The sequence below is a fragment of the Hyla sarda genome, chromosome 5 (genome assembly GCF_029499605.1).
Source record: "Hyla sarda isolate aHylSar1 chromosome 5, aHylSar1.hap1, whole genome shotgun sequence".
NCBI classification, from domain to species: domain Eukaryota; kingdom Metazoa; phylum Chordata; class Amphibia; order Anura; family Hylidae; genus Hyla; species Hyla sarda.
The window spans coordinates 176,649,275-176,674,578 of NC_079193.1; the positions used below are offsets into that span (position 1 = coordinate 176,649,275).

The window sequence follows — 25,304 nt, forward strand, 5'->3', positions numbered from 1 at the left end:
AGGACACATCCCTGTCTATATAAGATCTCACAGCTGCCAATGCACTCGGAGCAAACACCAAGCCATGAGGGGGTAAGAACTGCCTGTAGAGCTCAGACACAGGATTGTTAAGGGGCACCGATCTGGAGAAGGGTACAAAAAATGTCTGCTGGACTGAAAGCCCCAAAAACACAGTGGTCTCCATAATTCTTAAATAGAAAGAGTTCAAGACTGCCAGCACTCTTCCTAGAACTGGCCGCCCCACCCAACGAAGTAATCGGGGGGGGGGAAAGGATCTTCATGGCAGACTGGCCAGAAAGAAAGCGCTCTTCAGTAAAATACACTTCCATCTGGAGTTTGCAAAGAAGGATCTAAAGGGCTCTTGTGAGAAACAAGATTTTATGGTCTGAGGAAATCGCTTCTAATTGTCATGTCTGGAGGAAACCAGGAACTGCTCATCACTAGAGATGAGCGAACCTACAGTAAATTCGATTCGTCACGAACTTCTCGGCTCAGCAGTTGATGACTTTTCCTGCGTAAATTAGTTCAGCCTTCAGGTGCTCCGGTGGGCTGGAAAAGGTGGATACATTCCTAGGAAAGAGTCTCCTAGGACTGTATCCACCTTTTCCAGCCCACCGGAAAGCTGAACTAATTTATGCAGGATAAGTCATCAACTGCCGAGCCGAGAAGTTCGTGACGAATCGAATTTACTGTAAGTTCGCTCATCTCTACTTATCACATGCCCAATGCCATCCCTACAGCAAAGTATGGTGGTGGCTTCAGAGGATCTGCAAAGATGGTGTGCAAACCTTGTGGAATCATTCCCCAGAAGACTGGAGGCTGTCATTTCTGCCAAAGGGGCCTAAACTATGTACAGAGGAAAGGGTCTGAATACTTATGTCAATGCAATATTTTATTTTTAATAAATATTTCTAACAATCTGTTTTCACTTTGTTATGGGGTATTGAGTGCAGAATGCTGGGGGAAACTTTAGTTTTCTACAACATAACCATGATACCTCATTAACCTAATAAAGGGGTACTCCACTTCCCCAGCGATTGGAACAAAATGTTCTGAACGCTGAGTGCAGGTCTCCGCCCCTCGTGACGTCATGCGCACGCCCCCTCAATGCAAGTCTATGGAAGGTGGTGTTCCTGTTTTCTTCATAGGTTAATGAGGTATCTTTTTGAATTAGGACCTGGCATATACAGGAAGAAGCCAAGTTGTGTAGGACAGGGCCCTGTGTGTCAGGATGCTGGATGTGGACGTTTCCTGGTCTCTCATTACAATTCTTCTTTTCTCTTACAGTGTGTAGAAGACTGATGAAGCTGGACTCCGGATACACTGCTGCCTTTTATTTTTGTGACTCAGTTTTTTAATTATCATTTTTTTTTTTTTTTTTTTTTTTACATTTTTTTTTCTTGCTATGAAAAAATTTGCTTATTTTAAGGTGGTCTTGGCCACCTCATTGGTTTGGGTCTTCTTGGATATATTTCTATTGCTGTACTTCAGCGAATGCAACAAATGTGAGGATAAGGAGCGGGGCCTGCCTGCTGGAGAGGGTGAGTCTGCCGTTTTTCTTGTCTTCCCTTTTGTAGTGATCTTTGTTGTAGATGATGTGTTGTGCCAGTGATCTGATTATTATTTTTTTCTTTTTATTGTTTAAAGATGACTGATAAAGGCCAGTAGGTCCTATAGTGAGATTTTCCATTAGCTCTAGATGCCTGTCACTTACTATAGGTGATAATTCTACTCTCTGAGGGCACTTGAGGAACTCTCTACAACCCTGTTCAAATCACATTTTATTTAATACAGTTGCTTTGCATTTTGGTCTCTGTCTGCCTAGTACGTGTCTGTATATTGTTTATATAGCATAGTAGACTGCACAATTCCATCCACCAATATTTGATAAAAAAAATATATATATACAGCTTATTATGCATTTTTTTTGTATGAATGCCATGGGGTGATGAATACTACTGTATTTCTTCCATCACAGGCTTACGTTGGATAGGTATACATTATAAGCTCTTCTTGACGTGTCCATTAAACAAATGCCATAATAGCTCATAGATGACAGACCAAGCCTAATATGACATCCATGTAATGCATGCTTGTTGAAAGGACTCATGTTGCCATGATATCCTATGGGTGACAGATATACTATTATGGGAAACCTGTCCTGTTGAAGTGTACTCCAATCTGCAGTTATCATGTTATTGAGCAGGAGGAGCTGAACAGATTTGATTATAGTTTTGTGGAAGAAAATTCCAGGATAACTTTTTCTTTCTTTTTCTTTTTATCATGTAACCCTCTTCTTTTTATAAGCGAAGTAGTTAAAGGGGTACTTGGCCCCTAGAAATCTTATCTCCTATCCAAAGGACAGGTACCCACTGGGACCCCCGTGATCTTGGCTGCAGCACCCCAGATATCCATTACACAGACCGAACTTCGCTTTGTGCCAGATGACTAGCAATGCGGGGCAGAGGCTCGTGAGGTCACAGTCACGCCCCTCAATGCGAGTCTATGTCCATAGACTTACGTTGAGGAGGCGTGGCTGTGACGTCATGAGCCTCCAGCGCTGCACCTGACGCTCTAAACGAATGCCAAGTGCATTTGGATAGGGGATAAGATGCCTAGGGGTGGCGTACCCCTTTAAGTTATGGTCCTACTCAGTGATTGACAGCTATCTCTGCATAAGTGTGCATAAAGAAAGAACTGTCAATCACTGAATAGGACCGCCCTCTTGACTACTTTGCCTAGAATGCGCAGAGATTTCCATCAAGAAATGACAAGTTGTGTTGAAACTTTTCCCACAAGACTATATATTAATCTGCTCAGCTCCTCCTGCTCTATAAAATGGCGATGCCTGCAGATTGGATGACCTTTTCAATGTGGCCATTGCAGTGGATCTGATGTATTGGATACAGTTTTGATGATTTAATGCCACAAATTAAGATTTAAGGTATATTGAGTTATTTTGTTTGTCTACTTGTCCACATCTCATACTCGCCAAAATTGAGAAATCCCCATAATGCAGATGCCAGTAAGCAGTCAAGTCACATTGTCGGCAAAAGGGGAGGTCGTACAGAGGAGGTTATAAGATGTATCTGCTTATTTTCTTGCTGCTTTAGTCAGAAAAGTCCTTTATCTGTGATCACACACCCTGTGGTTGGTAAGATGAGAAAATTCATGTATCACACCCTGCCCTCACTTGCACTTCATCCCACACACAAGTAGTCCTATAGGTGCTGTGTTTATTGCTCTGTATAGTTTGTATGGAACCATAATATTACTGCGTGTTAAGAGAGGGGCTTAGTTCACACATACTGATTCACACACTTGAGTCCCATAGAAGTTAAAGGGGTACTCCACCCCTAGACATCTTATTTCCCTTATTAATGAACTTTGCTCCGTGCGGGATGACTGGCGATGCGCGCTGGAGGCTCGTGAAGTCACGACCACGCCCCCTCAATGGAAGTCTATGGGAGGGGGCGTGGCCGTGATGTCACGAGCCTCCGGCGCTGCTTCTCACTCACTAAACGAACACTGGGTGCAGCAGGGAAATCGCGGCAGGACCCCCACAATCTCCCTGCTGCATCCGGCGTTCATTTAGTGCATGGGGTGCAGCGCTGGAGGCTCGTAATGTCACTGCTACGCCTCCTCAAAAGGAAGTCACGGCCCCTCCCCCCCATACACTTCCATTGAGGGTGTGTGGCCATGACGTCACGAGCCTCCGGCGCGCATCGCCAGTCATCCCGCACGGAACGAAGTTCGCTCCGTGCACTGGATGTATGAGGTGCCGCAGCAGAGATTGTGGGGGTCCCCTGCGGCGGGACCCCCGCGATCAGACATCCTTATCCTTTGGATAGGGGATAGGGATAAGATGTCTAGGGGCAGAGTACCCCTTTAAAGCTGATTTGTGTGTGTCTGACTCCTGGCCCCCTCAGGTCTAACCAAAGCCATCCAGCAGACTGATGCCATGAAATCTAGTATTACATGCTTATTATTCACATTTGAATCGGAGTCTGCCTGAACTAAGCTGCTCTTAGGGTAGGATTTGGTGGCTTTTCTCTTAGAATGCTCCCCTCTGTGAAGTCCATTTGCCTTTTTATAGCACGCAAGGTTCAGAATTGTCTTCATGCATTTGTTAGGCCTCGTTCACACTGCCTCTGTGCTCTTCTAAAGCCCTATCACTCAGTCTGATGAAAGGATGGGAGGTGAACGGCGAAAAAAGATCAGACGTGCAGTGTTTTTTGTGTGGGCTCAGCTCCCCGAAAATACCTGACGCCTGGTGGACCGGATTCAAGTCAATGGTGTCCATCGGGACCTGGAGGTGTCCGTTGTTCTCCAACTTACGGCAGTGTGAACCTAGCCTATGATCTGTTTGTTAGAGTACATAGTAGCTGCTACCTTTCTTGACCTGGACAATTGTTGGATCCATGTGTTACGCAGACAGTTGTAGCAGAATTGTGTAATGCTTTATTCTCCTTTTTGGTTGGGTTCCCTCAGAGATTACTGTTCTGCGGGAGTCTCATTTAGAGAAGACTATCCTCTAAGTCAGGAGCCCATAAGTAACAGCTTGAACAGACACTAAACATTATAACTAAAGGTGCTGACTGCTTTATTAATGTGTTGGATATAGGAATTTTCCCCTCTCAGCAGTCCACTCCAGATATTGGCAGGAGATGGAGGAAACACACTGAGCATGTGCTAGTTTCGTTTCCATGAACTCCTTCATGACCTGTCAAAATTTGATTTGTTGCTTTAGATTTTTTTTTTCTCCTCACCTTCCAAGACCCATAACTTTTTCTATTTTTCCATTGACATTATTGTATTAGGGCGTACTTCATTTTAACATATCATCATGTATTATGAAGCCAGAAAAAAATTATATGTTGGGCAAAATTGAAAATAATATGGAATTGTGCAGTTTTGTGGCTCCTCAGTACCGGCCATTCAGGGCTCCCGGAGGGGAATTTAAAAATGAAAGTAAAATACATTGTACATCGCAGGGGAGTGGAGGAGCATGCCGCCCGCTCCCCTGTTTAATAACTTGTAATCGCATTGGGTCTCAGAAGTGAGACCCGGTGCTATCAATCCCTCAGCCCCTGTACTACAACCCCCATCATGGAACAGATGTTTCATGATGGGTTGTAGTACAAGCACTGGTGTAGCCTTCCCAGCCACTGGCAGACTCCCGCAGACGGGGAGCTACTACTCCCATCATGGAAACAAGTCTATTCTATGATGGGAGTAGTAGTAGTCCCTCAGCACTGCAGCAGTCTGCTGATTGTCATCTCTTCTGAGCATGCTCAGAAGTAATAACTGATATTATAAACCAGGAGCAAACGGATGACATAAAGGCTCATCCATTTGCCATAGTCTTCAATGTTAAAAATAATGGCCGTTCATTTACCTGTTTCTTGCGACGGAAGAAAAATTAGTGCATGTGCCATTTTTTTCTTCCGTCCAAATAACGTCCGTTCTTCATGATGAGTCATAGCGCATAATCAAAAAATCCCATAGACTTTAATGGGTTTTTGCAACGGCCGTTTAACATCCATTTTTAAGGCTTTTCTGACGGAAGTTTATAACTGGTCTTTTAATGGAGCAACTTTATAGTGTGAAAGGGGCCTTATTAGCAAATATTTCACATTACAAAAACACAAGATTCAAAACTTTCTCAACTTTGTGGATCATTCTATGTCAGAGCCTCATTTTCATGTTATAAGATCCATTGTATCTAACGATGTATTAGCTACATGGGGCTTCTACTGTTCCTCCATGTGCTTGAATTGGTTATAACCAAAACCTTATGATTGGGACCTGTCATTAGTACATCCTGCTAGAACTACAAAAAGCACAGTAATTCAGCACACCCCAGGTCCATATCCACGTCACAACAGGTGATAGGCCACACCAAGTGTAAATCCAAGATAAGAAGTAGCCAGCGTGGAAAATGCAAGAAGTCTAATTTATTGGATAAAATGTCACACACACACATATATAGTTCACCATATATGTGTCTCTGACATTTTTATCCAGAAAATGCTGGCTACTTTTTATCCTGCTATAACTGTGTAGGGTAAACTATATGGACAATCTGACCCAGATTTACTATTGTAAACCCGACCTGGTTTTATTGGGTTGCACGCCAAATTGTGGCAGAGTGCACACAAATTAAGTCTGCACCAAAATGTGTGGTGCAATGCGCCAAAATAAGCTGGGGTCGTGGCTGGTCGAAAAGGAGGTGTGGTTGGGCATAAATGGGGAGGTGTTCTCACAACACAACCTTTTTTTCTTTATTGAATTCACACAAAATCCTGTGACTAGAGATGAGCGAACTTACAGTAAATTCGATTTGTCACAAACTTCTCGGCTCGGCAGTTGATGACTTATCCTGCATAAATTAGTTCAGCTTTCAGGTGCTCCTGTGCTGAACTAATTTACGCAGGATAATTCATCAACTGCCGAGCCGAGAAGTTCGTGTTGAATCGAATTTACTGTAAGTTCGCTCATCTCTACCTGTGACTATATATATGGCTGGAAATTCCTACCAAGAAAAAGCTTTCCAGATCTGTGTGTCCCTATAGTAAATAGAATGGAACCATGCAGGTTTTAACCCCTTAAGGACAATGGACGTATATTTACGTCCATTGCCCAGTCCCGTTATTTGAAGCGCGCTCAGGAGCTGAGCGCGCTTCATACCCGGTGGGTCCTGGTTGCTATCAGGATCCCGCGGCTAATATCAACAATCGGGCTGATGTCTGGTATTAACCCTTTAGACGCCACAATCAAAGTTGATTGCAGTGTCTAAAACAGGAGAAAATACACCCCGGCTAGCTCAGTGGGCTGTTCGGGACTGCCGTTTTGAAATCGCTGCATCCTGAACAGCTGAAAGGGGGGCGGGAGGCCCCTTACCTGCCTCCTCACCGTCCGATCTGTACCTCAATGCTCCAGCCAGACTCTTCCGGCTGGAGCAGTCGAGCACAGATAACACTGATCAATGCAATGCTATGGCATAGCATTGTTCAGTATATGCAGTCTAAAGATTGCATGTAATAAAAAAAAATAATAATAAAGTTAATGTGATTTAACCCCTTCCCTAATAAAAGTTTGAATCACCCCCATTTTCCCATTTAAAAATAAATATGTAAATAAAATTAAACATAAACATATGATATCACCGCATGCGTAAATATCCTAACTAAAAATATAATGTTAATTAAACCGCACGGTCAATGGTGTACTCAAAAATAAATAAATTAATAAAAAATATATATATTCCAAAGTCCAAAATTGCGTGTTTTTGGCCACTTTATATACCCTAAAAATGTATAAAAAGTCCCATCAAGGCGCAAAAAATGAGCCCCCATACATGCCTCTATATGGGAAAAGTTATAGGGGTCAGAAGAGGACATTTTTAAACATGCTAATTTTCGTACAAATAGTTATTTTTTAAAAGAAGTAAAACAAAATGAAGCCTATAAGTAGGGTATCATTTTAATTGTATAAAGATAAGGTGTCCTTTTTACTGAAAAGTGCATTGTGTAGAAACGGAAGCCCCCAAAAGATTGGTGGCGCAAAAACAAGCCCTCATATGGGTCTGTAGGTGGAAAATTGAAAGTGTTAAGATTTTTAGAAGTTGAGGTGGAAAATAGGAGAGTGCAGAAATGAAAAAAAAAAACTGTGGTCCTAAACCCCTTAACGACAATGGACATAAATGTACGTCATGGTGCGGTGGTACTTAGTCGTGCGCGGCAGGTCCCTGCTGCTATCAGCAGCCAGGGACCTGCCGGTAATGGTAGACATCAGCGATCACGGCACAGGCATCTGTGGCAGTGCGGTACTTTAAATGAATGATTGGATTGCCCGCAGCGCTGCCGCAAGGATTAGATCATCCGTAATGGCTGACGGAGGTCCCCTCGTCTGCCTCCTGCCATCTCTAGGGGTGTTCTGCTCTGGTCTGAGATCGAACAGACCAGAGCAGAAGATCGCTGAAAACACTGATCAGTGCTTTGTCCTATGCATAGCACTGAACAGTATTACCAATCAAATGATTGCTATGAGTAGTCCCCTATGGAGATTATTAAAGTGGGGGAAAAAAAATAGAAAGATCCCCTCCCCTCAATAAAAATGTAAATCATCCAATTTTCCCATTTTACCCCCAAAAAAGCCAGAAAAAATAAACCTATTTGGTATTGCCGCATGCGTAAAAGTCTGAACTATCAAAATATATTGTTAATTATCCCGTACGGGCAACGGCTTAAATGTAAAAAAATTAATAAATAAATAAAATAAATAAAAAGTCCAAAATTGTTGCTTTTTTTTGTCAAATTTTTTACTTTTTTTTTTTTTTTTTTTATTATAAAAATTATATATAAGCAAAAAGGGTACCGATAAAAACTACAGATCACGGCACACAGCGTATATGGAAAGATGAGAAAGTTATAGGTGGTTAAAATAGGGCAATTTTACAGTGGTACAATTTTAAAAAAGCATATAACTATAATCGTATTGACCCACAAAATAAAGAAAACATGTCATTTTTACCGTAAAGTGTACAGTGTGAAAACAAAACCTTCCAAAAGTTGCTAAATTGCGGTTTTCTTTTCAATTTTCCCACAAATAATGATTTTTTTTTTTTGTTGCGCCCTACATTTTATGGTAAAATAAGTGATGTCATTACAAAGTAAAATTGGTGATGAAAAAGGCAAGCCCTCATATGGGTCTGTGGATGAAAATATAAAAGTCACAATTATTAGAAGGCGAGGAGGACAAAACGAAAGTACAAAAAATGCAAAAATAAAATTGACCTGGTCCTTAAAGGGGTACTCCGTCCCTAGCATCTTATCCCCTATCAAAAGGGTAGGGGATAAGATGTCAGATTACCAGGGTCCCGCCACTGGGGACCCCCGGGTAGTGCTGGGCAGTATACTGGTTCATACCAAATACTGTCATCGGGGAACTAATCATATGTGACCCGTGAGCGCTGTTCTGCTCACCCCCCCCCCCCCCAATTAATTAGCAGCCCAGTGCTGCGCTGTCCCCATCGAGGAACTAATCACTTCCCCCTGCAAGCTCTGTCCTCCTCATCCTCCTGTTTGTTGCAGGCCGCTGGAAATCGGTACTGTACGCTGTTATCCCTATGCCCGGGCTGCAAAAGATAAACAAAATAAACTTTAACTCACCTTGCCCTGTTGGTCAGGTACCGGCCTCATCTGCTTCTGGGGATGGGAACTTTGGAGAACAGTCAGCCTATCATCGGCCGCAGCGATGTTCCCCCTCGGCCGGTGATAGGCTGAGCTCACTGTCATGGAAGGAGCTCTGGCCATCACCGGCTGAGGCGGAACATCGTTGCGGCCGGTGATAGGCTGACAGCTCTCCAACGTTCCCGTCCCGAGGAAGAGCGTGAGACAAACGTAGGAAGGTGTTAAAGTTTATTTTGTTTATCTTTTGCAGCTTGGGCATAGGGATACGGTGTACAGTACAGATTTCCTGCGCTGGTGGCCGCAACAAACAGGAGGACGAGGAAGGCAGCACTTGCAGTGGAAAGTGATTAGTTTCTCGATGGGGACAGCACAGCTCTGGGCTCATAATTAATTTGGGGGGGTGGAGAAGCAGAACAGTGCTCGCGGGTCACATGAATTTAGGGGGGGGGGGGTAGAGAAATAATGTGTTATACCGTGGAACTGCCATAAGTTACAAAAATACATTGATACACGTTTTTGGTCATACCGCTCAGCTCTACCCCCGGGATCTCTGCTGCGTGCACCCCGCTATCATTACTGCACAGAGCAAACTCGCTCTGTGTGTAATGACCGGCGATACAGGGGCTGGGGCATCGTGACATCACAGCTCCGCCCCCTCGTGACGTCACGTCCCGCCCCCTTAATGCAAGTCTATGGGAGGGGGGGCGTGATGGCCACCACGCTCCCTCCCATAGACTTGTATTGAGGGGGCGGGCTGTTACGTCTCGATGCTCCGGCCCCTGTATCGCCTGTCATTACGCACAGAGCGAGTTTTCTCTGTGCAGTAATGATAGTGGGGTGCAGCAGCAGAGATCCCGTGGGTTCCCAGCGGTGGGACCCCCCGCGATCTGACATCTTATCCCCTATCCTTTTGATAAGATGTTTATCGCCAGAGTACCCCTTTAAGGCCAAAATGGGCCTGGTCCTTAAGTTAAACAACATTCCACATTAATAAAAAACAATACTTTAAGTAAATCAGGGCAGTTGGCCCTAATTAAGAGTGTTGGGTTTTTATTTGTGTAGAAGCACAACACGACAAAACCAGGTAGGGTTCCCAATAGTAAATGAGGATGAATGTATTCGATAGGTTGTGGCACTTTGTTAGGATCTACATGAATGAAAATGGGCATTGTATTGAAATCTATACAGACTTCTTGTTTGTTGTGTGAAATGGAAGATTGTCTGTATTATTTTTAGTATCCCTTAATTTCAATGACCTGTACAGAGGCACTGTAGTAGAAACTTGTCCTCCAAGTTGAGTGAAGGATAAATGAAATGGCAGGAATACATTATGTATTGTTAAGATATTAATTCCCCTTGTATTTACTGGCTGAATTGATTTGGCTATAATTTCAGATCGTCTTCATCAGATTCTTATTGTACGAGCTTCAATATGTGTGTATTGCAGGCAAGGGAAAGACTTGCTGGAAAGAAGTTAATGAAGCCAGTAATGCATTGAAAAGCGTGATTGATGACCCAGAAGGGGGCCGTGATCATGTGGTGCAGATAACCGCTGCTCAGCATGGAGGAAGCATGTTGTCCAGCAGCCATCTAGAAAATATGTTTTGCTCTTGCAGTGGTTAAACTCTTCACCGTCTAGCTGTTTTGTACAATGAAGTTGATTATATTTCCAGATAGCAGTGTAGGATTTTATTATAGATGTCTTTATCTAGTTAAAGTAGTGTTTGTCATGCACACGTTTTCCCAACATGCATACAAGGGGTTAAAAGCGCAAATTCAAGGTAAAAAAAAAAAAGTACTGATGAGGAAGGAATACATTAAGTCTCTAGCTGTGACCTTTTTACTGTAATAGGTTATAACAGTATGTTCAGTTGATGACACGGGCCATTCTCATACCATCAGCAGCGGGAGCTTGCTACTAGCCAAAATTCTACTGCAATCCACTCGCATGCAAGTAAGTCCAACACAGGCCATTTATCCTCCCAGCTGATTTGTTTAACCCCCTAAGGATGCAGCGTTTTTTCCATTATATTGCATTTTCATTTTTTCCTCATCACCTTCTAAAAATGTTTCTTAACTCTTTCTATTTTTCACTGAAAATTCTACTTTGCAGTGACATTAGTCATTTTACCCAAAAATCCCCCCCCAAAAATTAATTGTGCGACAAAATTGAAGAAAAAAAATGCCATTTTGTAACTTTCAGGGGCTTCCGTTTCTACACAGTACATTTTTCGGTAAAAATGACACCTTATCTTAATTCTGTAGGGCCATACGGTTAAAATGATACCCTACTTACCGTATTTATCGGGGTATACCACGCACCGGCCTATAACACGCACCCTCATTTTACCAAGGATATTTGGGTAAAAAAAGTTTTCTACCCAAATATCCACGATAAAATGAGGGTGCGTGTGTGCGCGTGTATACCCCGATACACCCCCAGGAAAGGCGGGGGAGAGAGGCCATCGCTGCCCGCTTCTCTCCCCCTGCCTTTCCTGGGGTCTAGAGCCCTTCTGCCGGCCCTTCTCACACCCTGGCTATCGGCGCCGCTGCCCGTTCTGTCCCCCTGACTATCGGTGCCGGCGCCCCATTGCCCCGTTGTCTCCCCCCCATCCCCGGTGGCATAATTACCTTTTGCCGGGGTCGGGTCCGTGCTGCTGCAGGCCTCCGGCGTGCGTCCCCGGCGTCGTTGCTATGCACGGTGCGGCGCACTGACGTCATGCGCCGCGCCGTGCAGCGCATAGCAACGACGCCGGGGACGCACGCCGGAGGCCTGCAGCAGCGCGGACCCGACCCCGGCAAAAGGTAATTATGCCACCGGGGATGGGGGGGGGGGGGCAGCGGCGCCGGCAATGGGTGCCGCTGCGCCTTCTCTCCCCCTGGCTGTCGGCGCCGCTTCTCTCCCCCTGGCTATCGGCGCCGGCACCGATAGTCAGGGGGACAGAACGGGCAGCGGCGCCGATAGCCAGGGGGTGAGAAGGGCCGGCAGCAGGGCTCTAGACCCCAGGAAAGGCAGGGGGAGAGAAGCGGGCAGCGACGGCCTCTCTCCCCCTGCCTTTCCTGGGGGTGTATCGGCGTATAACACGCACATAGACTTTTTAGGCTAAAAATTTTAGCCTAAAAAGTGCGTGTTATACGCCGATAAATACGGTATTTAGGTTTGATTTTGTTGAACTTCTGGAAAAAAATCATAACTTCATGCTGGAAAATTTATACGTAAAGATTGTCATCTCCTGACCCCTATAGCTTTTTTATTTTTCCGTGTATGAGGGCTCATTTTTTGCGCCGTGATGTGAAGTTTTTATCTGTACCATTTTTTGTATTGATCTTACCTTTTGATCGCTTTTTATTAATTTTTTTTCATGATATAAAAAGTGACCAAAAATACGCTATTTTGGACTTTGTATTTTTATTGGTGTGCGTACGCCATTGCAGCAATACCACATATGTTTATTTTTATTTACAGTTTTTTGTTTTGTTTTTTTAAATGGGAAAAGGGGGGTGATTCAAACTTTTATTAGGGAAGGGGTTAAATGACCTTTTATGAACTTTTTTTTTTCACTTTTTTTTCTTTTTGCAGTGGTATAACAATGCACACACTGATCTTTTACACTGATCCCTGCAAAGCCATAGCTTTGCATTGATAAGTGTCATAGGCTGTCGATTGCTCAATCCTGGATCTCGGGCTTGAACCTGCTTTCATGAAGAGCACTTGGCGCCAGTGGCAAATTTCCCAAACGTCCTGCACGATGTTGTGCTGTAAGCACAGCCCCCATATATGGACGTCGGGCCCTCCTACCAACCTCATGGAGTCTGTTTCTGACCATTTGAGTTTGGGCTCTGGCAGTGCTCCTCCTGCTCCTCCTTGCACAACGGCGGTGGTAGCAGTTCTGCTGCTGGGTTGTTGCTCTCCTATAGCATCCTCCACGTCTCCTGATGTACTGGCCTGTCTCCTGGTAGCGCCTCCATGCTCTGGACACTACGCTGACAGACACAGCAAACCTTCTTGCCACAGCTCGCATTGATGTGCCATCCTGGATGAGCTGCACTACCTGAGCCACTTGTGTGTGTTGTAGAATCCATCTCATGCTACCACTAGAGTGAAAGCCCCGCCAGCATTCAAAAGTGACCAAAACATTAGCCAGGAAGCATAGGAACTGAGAAGTGGTCTGTGGTAACCACCTGCAGAACCACTCCTTTTATTGGGGGTGTCTTGCTAATTGCCTATAATTTCCACCTGTTGTCTGTTCCATTTGCACAACAGCATGTGAAATTGATTGTCAATCAGTGTTGCTTCCTGAGTGGACAGTGTGATTTCACAGAAGTGTGATTGACTTGGAGTTACATTGTGTTGTTTAAGTGTTCCCTTTATTTTTTTTGAGCAGTATATTTTGTTGTTCCAAAATAGAATACAGGCAGTGTGTTACTTATGTAACAAAGAATGGTGCAAAACTAGAAATGCAGAAGAAAAAAGAAAAAGGAAGAAACACAGTCAAAATGACCTGAACACCAAATATGGCTTTGTCTTCTAGATGGTTATAATAGATACTGTGGGAGATTTAGCAAACCTTGTGCAATGGAATAGTGGGGCATCAACCAATCAATTTGTTTCTTTCTAATGAAAGGTTTGATAAATCTACCCCACACTTGCAACAACAAAAAATAAAAAAGTTGGGTTCACACTGAATCCTTCCCTTATCCCTTTTCTTATCCCCTTATCACTGTCTATAGGGGGAAACCTGTCAATAATCTGTAGATGGACAGAGCAGGGGCACCTACCTAACTGTTCAGCATTACCAACAGACCGCTGAAAAAGTGTCCCTGTCTCTGACGGCATCATAACGAATCTGACAGGTTTCATTTTAGGTATACACTGGGAGCTTTTCGCTGTGTGTATATATTAAATTAGGGTTAAAACATAGCGTGAATCCAACATCGGGTGACCTAAAAATGAAAAAAGAACAGAAAGACCTAATGTAATTCTTAGTTTTGTCTTTTTATTTCTGATGATAGGAAGGACAGTGGGTTAGCCCTGATACATCAGACATGACCCCCAACCATTGTACATGATCACAATAACAATCTCTAATCTCATCTATGTGTGTGTATGCGTTGATCCGGCTTGCAAGCCATGCCTGCCCACAAGCCATGCGCCCAGGCTGCAATCTGCTCATCCCAGCTCCGCCCCCGAGGGTGGGATATGAGGACAAAAGCGCCATTGTTGCTTTTCCTCTCCCACAAAGTTAAGGTAGGAAGACTGGGCAACGTCTGATACTTAGCAAGTGTGTGTGTATGTATGTATGTATATGTATTTTTCAAGGAGTTTAAAATAAACATTACATTAAAAGGTACCAATTATGAGATTTTACCATATAAAACTCGTGGCTCGGTTGTCCGATCGCTGGCGCCCTCTCGCGAAAACTGGGACGGGACCCGGCGTTCAGTGAGATGCGTGTGCTGCAGACAGCATGCACACCATTCATTTCCATCGGAGACTTGAGTACAGCACTTGAGCAACTTTGGCGCTCCCATAGAAAAGAATGGAGCGCATGTTGTCTACCGTGTCATGCGCTCCACAGCCAGACAGCCGGGGTCCCACATGGACAACATCAAATGTTTCCTCCCTTGAGATGCCTTGCTGTTGACTTCAGCTGCTTTTAGTTTCTGGGTCATTCTGCTTTCAGTTTTGTTTTCAGCATGTCCAGGTTGAGGTGAGATGACTGACTGCAGCCATTAACTGTTTCATCTTTGGTAGTCTTTGTGGCATGTTTTGGGACATTATCAGTCTATAAAATGACACATCCGATCAATATACCTGAACCCTACTGTAAATTCTTCGGGTCAGCCATAACCATATAACTACCTACCTAATATTTATGTAGCTTCCCCTCATCTTGTCTATCGAGGAATGGACTACTAAAGATTCTAGAGTAGACTGACATTTGAGACATTTTTTTGACCAAGTCTGGCCCATATTTATAAATCACCCTGACACCCTAATTGTCTGTCATTTCCCACAGCAACCAATCACAGCTCAGCTTTTATATATTAACAAGCTCATGTAAAGTGAAAGCAGAGCTGTAATTGGTTGCTGTGGGAAAAACCAGACAATTAGGAATTTAGTCTGATAAATATGGGCCTCAGTTGTGTTCCTCAAGCCATTCCTGAACAATGTTGGCTTCGAGGCTGGGAGCCTTATCCTGCCAACAGAGGCCACTGCTATTAGGGAATACCATTGCAATGATGGGTATGTATCACCTACCTAAACAATTGTTGCAAAGTAACATCCACATAAATGTTTGACCCCCAAGGTTTCTCAGAAGAACATTGACAACTGCCTCTGCCTTTTTCCCATAATGCTCCCTGCTGCCAGCTCTTGCCGAGGTAGACAACACACACATATGAGTATTTTGACTGATCTGCAGAAATGTAAATGCATGCACAGCACTGTGTGTTCTGGCACCTTGCTATCATAGCCAGTAACATCTGTAGCACTATGTGATGCATTAGCATTTCTGTGGATTAGACCAGACATGTTTGACCTCCCTCCCCATGTGCATCAGTGGCTATGTCCCTTTCCTTGTTTCACCAGTCCTTTTTTTTTAGCACACTTTTTGTCGGAACTAACCACTGCATATTGGAAATACCCTACCATCTCTGCTGCGTTGGAGATGCTCTAATCCTTAGAGTAAAACCTGCATGGTTTTTGACATGCAACAAACATTCTGGGGGACATTTATCAAAGAATTTAGTGGGGGGTTTTTTTGCTTAAAATTGTCGCAAAAAAGTCGCATGTGCGACTACTTTATTTTTTGTGCATCTTTTTGATTGTGCAGTGCCCTAAGCAAATAAAGAAACTTGCTTACCAAAGTGCAAATGTTGCAAAAATAGTCGCATCGCATGAAAAAACCTACTAAATTGACTCCAGCTCAGACATGGAGCAGAAAAAGCAACTACCAAAGCAAAAATAAATGCTTATGTCAAAGAAATTGATCAACAGGCTGAAACCAGTTGATAAATACGTCGCGCATAAGCCAAAAAAATTGTAAGAAAAAGTAACTAAAAAAAGGAATACATAAGCAAACATTGATAAATATCCCCCTCTGAGTCTGAAATTGTGTGCTTTTGCCTATCTTATATACTTCATACATTTTTTTTATCACCTTTTTTATATAAAAATCATGGCTTATGAAAAAAATAAATAGGGGTCCCCATACCATCCAGAACATAATTGTTCAGCAGCAGCATCATCTTTGTCCCAGATGAAGCGCATGCTTTTACAAAGTCCAGTAAGTCAGGATGGGACTAGCACTACTCTTTGCTTACTCCTGTCCTGTCTATCAGACTCCAGTCTTTAAACAGAAAGGAGGAGGGGTTACTGAGCAGCCTGCGGTGATTGGATGTGGAGACTCAGCACAACAGACTCAGGGAGGAAGTAAATGAGTGAGGGCGGGCTCTGTGCTTGCCTTAGACACACCCTTTCCTGAGCTTTGAATCTCTTTGAAAAAGACACATTAAGCATCTGCATGACCTAGAGAGTAACATACATAAGTTTTCTATGATGACAGATACGCTCCATTGTAAGTCTTTGGAGCTTGTCACCGGCAGAATGACAGAAAAGGCAGTTAGCAGAGGAGTGAAAGGCTCAGTCGTGCAATTTTCCCGTATAGTTTTGGAAATTGATGTTGGTCTGAACACCTAGACCCCAACCTATCTCTGTGATTCAAAACATTTTTCAAATGATAGACACTGGAATAACAGCACCAAAATCTACCTGGTAGATTTTGATGTGTTTTTAGCTTGGTTTTTGACCTTGTGAACATGACCTTATGCTTGTTCCAAGACATTGGAACGTTAAGAACTGACTGTTCAGTTGCTGTGCAATGTTTGTGTGTAATTTGTTTTTAAATAATTCTCCTGAACGCTCAGATCTGCCCCCTAAGGATTTCGAGTATACTACCAGTCTTCACAAGCGTTAATTCAGAACGAGTAACTATGGCAACTGTTGATGCTTGTGACTGGGGAAAAAGCAGGAGAAAACAAAATGCTTTTAAATTATGTATTTTAGCTGTGGACATTGAGGTACTAATGGTTTTGATAAAGAATGGAATGAATAGTTGGTTCAAAGTTTAGTTTCAGTTTTTTTTCCCCCCTTAAGTCTTTGAGTGAATACAGGCCTGTGCATGGTGTGTCTTACGTTTTAAATACTTTGTCTTATTTGTGAAAAGTTCCCGTAGGTCTTAATTCAAAGGGGTTATCCAGGAATAGAAAAACAGAGCTTTCCAAGAAAACAGTATCACACCTGTCCTCAGGTATTACAACTTGGTTCCGTTTACTTAACCACTTAAGGACCTAGGGCGTATGGATACGCCTTGATGTCCTGGTACTTAAGGACCCAGGGCGTATCCATACGCCCGTGGGAATTTCGGTCCCCGCCGCACGCCGGGCGGGGACCGGACTGGGGTGACTGCTGATATCAATCAGCAGGCACCCCGCGCAAATGCCCAGGGGGGGTCATCAGTTTGTAGTTGGGTACCACCAGCTGTTGCATAACTACATCTCCCAGCATGCCCTTCGGTGATTAGTACATGCTGGGAGTGGCAGTTTTGCAATAGCTGAAGGCACACTGGTTGGAAAATACTGAGTTAGGTAACAGAACCTAACTGAAGGTTCTCCAACCAGTGTGCCTCCAGCTGTTGCAAAAGTACAACTCCCAGCATGCACGGTCTGTCAGTACATACTGGGAGTTGTAGTTTTGAAACTGCGGGAGGTTTGCCCCCCCCCCCCCCCCCCATGTGAACGTACAGGGTACATTCACACGGACAGGTTTACAGTAAATTTCCTGCTTAAAGTTTGGGCTGCGGCAAATTTTTCGCCGCAGCGCAGACTCCTAGCGGGAAACTCGCCGTAACCCGACAGTGCGAAACTACCCTAAAAACACTACACTACACTAACACATAATACAGGGTAAAACACAACATATACACCCCCGTACACTGTCCCCCCCCCCCCCCCCCAATAAAAATTAAAAACGTCTTGTACGTCAGCGTTTCCAAAACGGAGCCTCCAGCTGCTGCAAAACAACTCCCAGCATTTCTGGACAGCCACTGACTGTCCAGGCATGCTGGGAGTTTAGCAACAGCTGGAGGCACCCTGTTAGGGGTATTCTACACCAGTGATTCCCAATGTCCACCCCTATGCAATCCCTAAATTAGTCCTCAAATGCGCATGGCGCTCTCTCATTTCAGAGCCCTGTTGTATTTCAAGGAAACAGTTTAGGGTCACATATGGGAAATTACCGTACTCTGGAGAAATTGCACTACAAATTTTGGGGGGCTTTTTCTTCTTTTACCCCTTATGAAAAGGAAAAGTTGGGGGCTACACCAGCCTGTTAGTGTAAATATTTTTATTTTTTTTACACTAACAGGCTGGTGTTGCCCCATACTTTTTATTTTCACAAGCGGTAAAAGGAAAAAGACCCCCAAAATATCTAACGCAATTTCTCCTGAGTACGGAAATACCCCATATGTGGGCGTAAAATGCTCTGCGGACGCACAACAAGGCTCAGGAGTGAGAGCCCACCATGTACATTTGAGGCTTAAATTTGTGATTTGCACAGGGGTGGCTGTTTTTACAGCGGTTCTGACATAAACTCAAAAAAATAAATACCCACATGTGACCCCATTTTGGAAACTACACCCCTCATGGAACCTGACAAGGTGTATAACGAGCCTTAACACCCCACAGGTGTTTGACGAATTTTCATTAAAGTTGGATGGGAAAATGAGAAAAAAAAAAATAATTTCACTAAAATGCTGGCGTTACCCTAAATTTTTCATTTTTACAAGGGAAAATAGGAAAAAAGCCCCCCACAATTTGTAACCCCCATCTCTTCTGAATAAGAACATACCCCATATGTGAATGTAAAGTGCTCTGCAGGCGAACTACAATGCTCAGAAGAGAAGGAGCGCCATTGTGATTTTGAAGAGAAAATTTTTCCGGAATTGAAGGCCATGTGTGTTTACAAAGCCCCCATAGTGCCAAAACAATGGACCCCCGACACATGTGACCCCATTTTGGAAACTGCACCCCTCATGTAATGTAATAAGTGGTACAGTGAGAATTTACGTCCCACAGGTGTCTGACAGATTTTTGGAACAGTGGTCCGTAAAAATTAAAAATTAAATTTTTCATTTGCACAGCTCACTGTTCCAAAGATCTGTCAAACGCCAGTGAGGTGTAAGTACTCACTGCACCCCTTATTAAATTCTGTGAGGGGTGTAGTTTCCAAAATGGGGTCATGTGGGGGGGGTCCACTGTTCTGGAACCATGGGGGCTTTGTAAACGCACATGGCCCCTGACTACCATTCCAAACTAATTCTCTTTCCAAAAGCTCAATGGCGCTCCTTCTCTTATGAGCATTGTAGTTCGCCAGCAGAGCACTTGACGTCCACACATGAGGTATTTCCATACTCAGAAGAAATGGGGTTACAAATTTTGGGGGTCATTGTCTGCTATTACCCCTTGTAAAATTTAGGGAAAAAACTGCATTTTAGTAAAAAAAAAAAAATATATTTTTTTCATTTACACATCCAACTTTAACAAAAAGTCGTCAAACACTTGTGGGTAGTTAGGGCTCACTGTATGCCTTGTTACATTCCTTGAGGGGTGTAGTTTCCAAAATAGTATGTCATGTGGGTATTTTTTGCTGTTCTGGCACCACAGGGACTTCCTAAATGCGACATGCCCCCAAAAAAACATTTCAGCAAAAGTTGCTTTCAAAAAGCCAAATGTGGCTCCTTCTCTTCTGAGCATTGTAGTTCGCCAGGAGAGCATTTTACGTCCTAACATGGGTTATCTCCTGTCACTGATACCGACAGAAAAGGATGCATCCAGAAAATACACTTGCCCAATTTGTTGGTGGAGAATGGGCATAGTTTAGTGTGAAGGGGCATGGTCATCCACGCCCATCATTAACTACAATTCATGCCAGCTAGCAGCAATAAATTGTAGTGGGAATAGACAGCAGTTTAGAGCTGGTGTAGTGTTTGGGCTGCTACACGGGTTGTTCCTTTTGATAAATCCACTACAATACTGGGGGCAAAGTAACAGAAGGGGACAAGCCTTATGAAGTAGTACAGCACTATATTTTGATGGATGGATCTCTGTGGGGGCTTGTGTTCTGCTGGGTGGGCTGTAGCTATAATATAGGATTATTGTATATTGTATCATTGTATGACTCTTTGGTCACTTTCTATTCAGTTATTCAATGACCGAACAAAGAACAATTCTTGGTCCTAACACTTGTGTGGTATATATAATGGGACACTTCAATCATCCCGGCTTTTACAGATCTGACAGAACAAATTATATTGAATTTTTAAAAATTCTAAAATGGATTTTTTTTCTTTTATACAAATGTCAGGAAGGGTGAAAGAAACAGCAATATTACTGTGTTTGCTGGTATGACACATTGGTGGCAAATTTCTACACCTATATTTTAAAACCTTTGCTTCCCAGAGCTCGCCCTTTGTCAAACCAATACGTAAATTAGATGTAGTCATTCCTGGTGACCTAATTCCTCTGTATTACCATTGACTTAGAGGCAATACAAATAAGTATTGGATGCCATATTACAGAGGGGTTTCCCCTAAAAGCATTGATCCAGGATAATCGGAAGCATGTTCAATCCATGTATGTAATCCTAGTGTGAATGTGTCGGCACAGCTGGTACACATCTGGGGCAGAAGTCCAAGTGCCAGCCCTAGATTTCTGCTGTGGATCCCCTTGTAACTACATGTGGGATATACCTTTTTAAAGGGGAATTCCAGAGAATGTATTTTTCCATCTGTTCTCTGGGCACAGTTGACCTTGCTCCCCTGCTGCTGCCCTCCTGCAAATAACTTGCTGTTGTCGGTCGGTACAAGGACTTCCCGCGCAGCCAATCAGTTCCTGCTGTGGTGTCCCATCTCAGCCTTGGGCCAACATTAACACAAGGAAGTGCTTCACAGCAGGGACCAAACCAAGATAGCAGTGGCAGGGATTAGGGCTGGGCGGAATGACCAAATATGTATTTTTTTTTTTTAACTTACGGCGGTTCCACGGTATATAACGGTATTTTCACACACCACCCCCCCCCCCCCCAAATCATGTGACCCGCCAGCACTGTTCTGCTCCCCCCCCCCCCCCCCCCAATTAATGATCAGCCCAGCGGGGGTACTACTCACATATGTCACCTTCAAGCACTGCCCCCCTGCTCTTTGTTGGGGGCCGCCGGCGATGGAACTCACTGTACGCCAGTGGTCTCCAACCTGTGGACCTCCAGTTGTTGCAAAACTACAACTCCCAGCAAGCCCGGACAGCCAGTGGCTGTCCGGGCATGCTGGGAGTTGTAGTTTTGCAACAGCTGGAGGTCCACAGGTTTGAGACCACTGCTGTATGCTGTATCCCTATGCCCGGGCTGCAAAAGATAAAGAAAATAAACTTTAACTTGCCTACATCGGCCTCACGCTGGGAACTGGAACGTCGGACAGCCGTCAGCCTATAACCGGCCGCAGCGATGTCCCGCCCTGGCCAGTGATAGGCTGAGTCCACTGTCATGTAAGAAGGGGCGGGACATCGCTCCGGCCGGTGATAGACTGACGGCTGTCCGACGTTCCCGTCCCCAGCGTGTGGCCGACGTAGGTGAGTTACAGTTTATTTTCTTTATCTTTTGCAGCCCGGGCATAGGTATACAGCGTACAGCAGAGGTCTCAAACCTGCGGACCTCCAGCTGTTGCAAAACTACAACTCCCAGCATTCCCGGACAGCCGTTGGCTGTCCGGGCATGCTGGGAGTTGTAGTTTTGCAACATCTGTAGGTCTGCAGGTTGGAGACCACTGGCGTACAGTATAGAGTTCCAGCGCCGGTGGCCCCCAACAAAGAGGAGGGGGGCAGTGCTTGCGGGTGACATATGTGAGTAGTACCCCGCTGGGCTGATCATTAATTGGGGGGGGGGGGGGCAGAACAGCACTGGCCGGTAATATAGGATTAGTTCCCCGATGTGGGGACAGCGCTGCACTAGGCTGATAATACATTCCCGAGGGGGAGGGGCCCAACCGGTATTGCGATATGGGGGAAAATTCATATTGTGCAGCCCAAAAAAATGTGGTATTTGGTATGAACCGGTATACCGCCCAGCCCTAGCAGGGATGCAAGTATAGTTGTTTTTCTGCTCCTTTTTTTTTTTTTTTCTATTTAACTTCTGAGCACAGTTTGATGGGAAGGGGGCATCTCTAGAGTTCCCCTTAATATAAATGGTTTTACTATAGCCGGAGAGAAGAGGACAACTCAGATTTGAAAGTTACTGAATTGTTTCCTTTCTTTTAGGAGGGGTGCAGTTTCAGTTGAGTTAAGCCTCACCCTCTTATAATGGTGACACAACGCAATGATTCTTGTACTGATGTGAATATGTTCACCAACAGCAATCTGTGCTCCATTGTGCTTTTACATTATTATTTTCACTGTACTAAAAATTAAACCTCTAAAGCAGTGGTCTTCAACCTGCGGACCTCCAGATGTTGCAAATCTACAACTCCCAGCACTGCCCCCCTCCTCTTTGTTGGGAGCCGCCGGCGATGGAACTCACTGTACGCCAGTGGTCTCCAACCTGCGGACCTCCAGTTGTTGCAAAACTACAACTCCCAGCAAGCATGCTGGGAGTTGTAGTTTTGCAACAGCTGGAGGTCCGCAGGTTTGAGACCACTGCTGTACGCTGTATCCCTATGCCCGGGCTGCAAAAGATAAAGAAAATAAACTTTAACTTGCCTACATCGGCCTCACGCTGGGAACTGGAACGTCGGACAGCCGTCAGCCTATAACCGGCCGCAGCGATGTCCCGCCCTGGCCAGTGATAGGCTGAGTCCACTGTCATGTAAGAAGGGGCGGGACATCGCTCCGGCCGGTGATAGACTGACGGCTGTCCGACGTTCCCGTCCCCAGCGTGTGGCTGACGTAGGTGAGTTACAGTTTATTTTCTTTATCTTTTGCAGCCCGGGCATAGGTATACAGCGTATAGCAGAGGTCTCAAACCTGCGGACCTCCAGCTGTTGCAAAACTACAACTTCCAGCATGCCCGGACAGCCAACGGCTGTCCGGGCATGCTGGAAGTTGTAGTTTTGCAACATCTGGAGGTCCGCAAGTTGAAGACCATCGCTCTAAAGCTATAGGGGGCCTGCTTTATCACAGTGTGTGAAGTATTAATCTGTCTGGTATTACCACTCAGGTAGACTGGGTCTGCTGGTCATGTGTTACCCCTTTTGTGTGAATGCAGCCCTACAGAAAAGCATAGCACAACAGACTAACATCTGACACCAAGACTGTAAATATCCCCTATGTATCTAAAGGGGTACTCCACTGGCCAGCGTTCTGAACATTTAGTTCCGAACGCTGTGTGCGTGCTTCGGGGGTTGGCCATGCCCCCTCGTAATGTCCGGCCACGCCCACCCAAATGCAAATATATGGGAGGGGCTGTGTGAAATATATGTGTGAAGGCTGTCACGCCCCCTCCCATAGACTTGCATTGAGGGGTTGTGGCCTGACGTCACGAGGGGTCGTGGTCTACCCCCGCAGTTCGCACACAGTGTTCGGAACTAAATGTTCAGAACGCTGACCAGTGGAGTACCCCTTTAACCCTAAAAACACAATTTATTATTTTTTTTATTTTTTTTTATTTGAATGTGCAGACTGACCAACATGAAAACGATGATTTGTTTTTTCTTTGCTGAGGAGCCAGTGCCATTATTTAGATTTAGAGCCAGTGCCATTAACATAGACTGTGGAAAGGTACTCTAGAAATGGCTTCTCCTCTCGGTGCCTACCTGTTTCTCTGAAATGCTAACAATCATGTACATTCATTTATCTTTGATCGATGGTAACAAAGTTGGGCATACATGAAAGTCATAGCCATTGTTTTCAGTATCGGTAAATGGGAATGCTGTCCGTTTGACATTTACTATACAAATGCCACAGAAATCTACATGCACGTATTGTAGTGACAGAAATGGATTGAGCAATTGATTTTTAGTGTAAATGGGCGAAGATCAGTGTTTATCTCTAGTCCTCGCGCGGCTGTAAAAATCTGTATGTTCACTGCACAGATTGCAAATTGCTATGCAACATTCCATATAAGGGCTAGCTTTTACAGCTTCATTTCAGAAGACAACATTTTAAATGGATTCTCTGCTTTAGTCAGTTCCGACATATTAGGCCTCATTCACATCATGTGTTGGCGAGTCGTCTCTCTCTCTGTTTATGATGGGATACAGTCAAACGGTTTTGATATACTGCTTGTATCTGTGGTGTCACCATTAATCTATTAATGACTATGTTTGGCCGGTTTCACAAAGGGTATGTTTGAAGGGCCACCCTTAGTGGAAATTATACAGCGCCCATTGAAAATATCCGAGATTCTACAGGTTCATAGACTTTCTATATAAGGGCAATTTAGGCAAGAGATTAGAATCCCGAATAGTGGACTCTTTGTGTTGAATTCCATAGTAGGTTGCCTAACAACCTGCCGAAATAATTGGCATGTTAGCTCTTTCAGCGGAGGCGGGAATCAGGCTTTCTGCGGCCGATGTTTCTGCTGAGTGTACTGTGCAGCAGAATCCCATTGAAAGCTTTGGGACTGAAAAGAATTTCCGAGTGGAATTTTTCTGCCGAATTCCGCTCAGAAATTCCTTTGTGTGAACATGGCCTTATACTGAACAACTCTAACAACACCCCACTGTTGCAATGCAAAAGCTAGCCATAAGGGGACAAAGGGGAGCTTTTTGCATTAATCATGGTGCCGACATCTAAGTTGTCCCTGATCCTAGCTGTTAGCATTAGTGGACGGCCCTCAATAACAGGTGTCTTCCAGCTGTGCCCTGCATGGACAGTATGGAGGAAGGGGTTAATCAAGCTATAAACTGTGCTTTTGTCACATAGGAATGTTCCTGTTAGGATAGGGTCACACATATCATATTTTGCTGCGTATTTGCTGCTGCGTATTTTGTTACCCATTGCAGTCAATGGGAAGTAAATTCAGCTGCAGAAAAAAACACAGAAAAATACAGCATATGTGACCTT

At 44.3% G+C, this 25,304-nt stretch overlaps 1 protein-coding gene across 2 annotated transcripts in view; it reads left to right on the forward strand.

The window, feature by feature from the left end:
* GALNT1 (polypeptide N-acetylgalactosaminyltransferase 1) overlaps positions 1–25,304 on the forward strand; it is a 727,984-nt gene that overhangs the window by 624,403 nt on the left and 78,277 nt on the right. For both annotated transcript variants that reach the window (XM_056520809.1, XM_056520808.1), the window contains one exon: positions 1,288–1,541. In XM_056520809.1, the coding sequence (XP_056376784.1) occupies positions 1,406–1,541 (136 nt within the window). In that variant the 5' untranslated portion in view covers positions 1,288–1,405. The remainder of the gene's footprint in view (positions 1–1,287; positions 1,542–25,304) is intronic.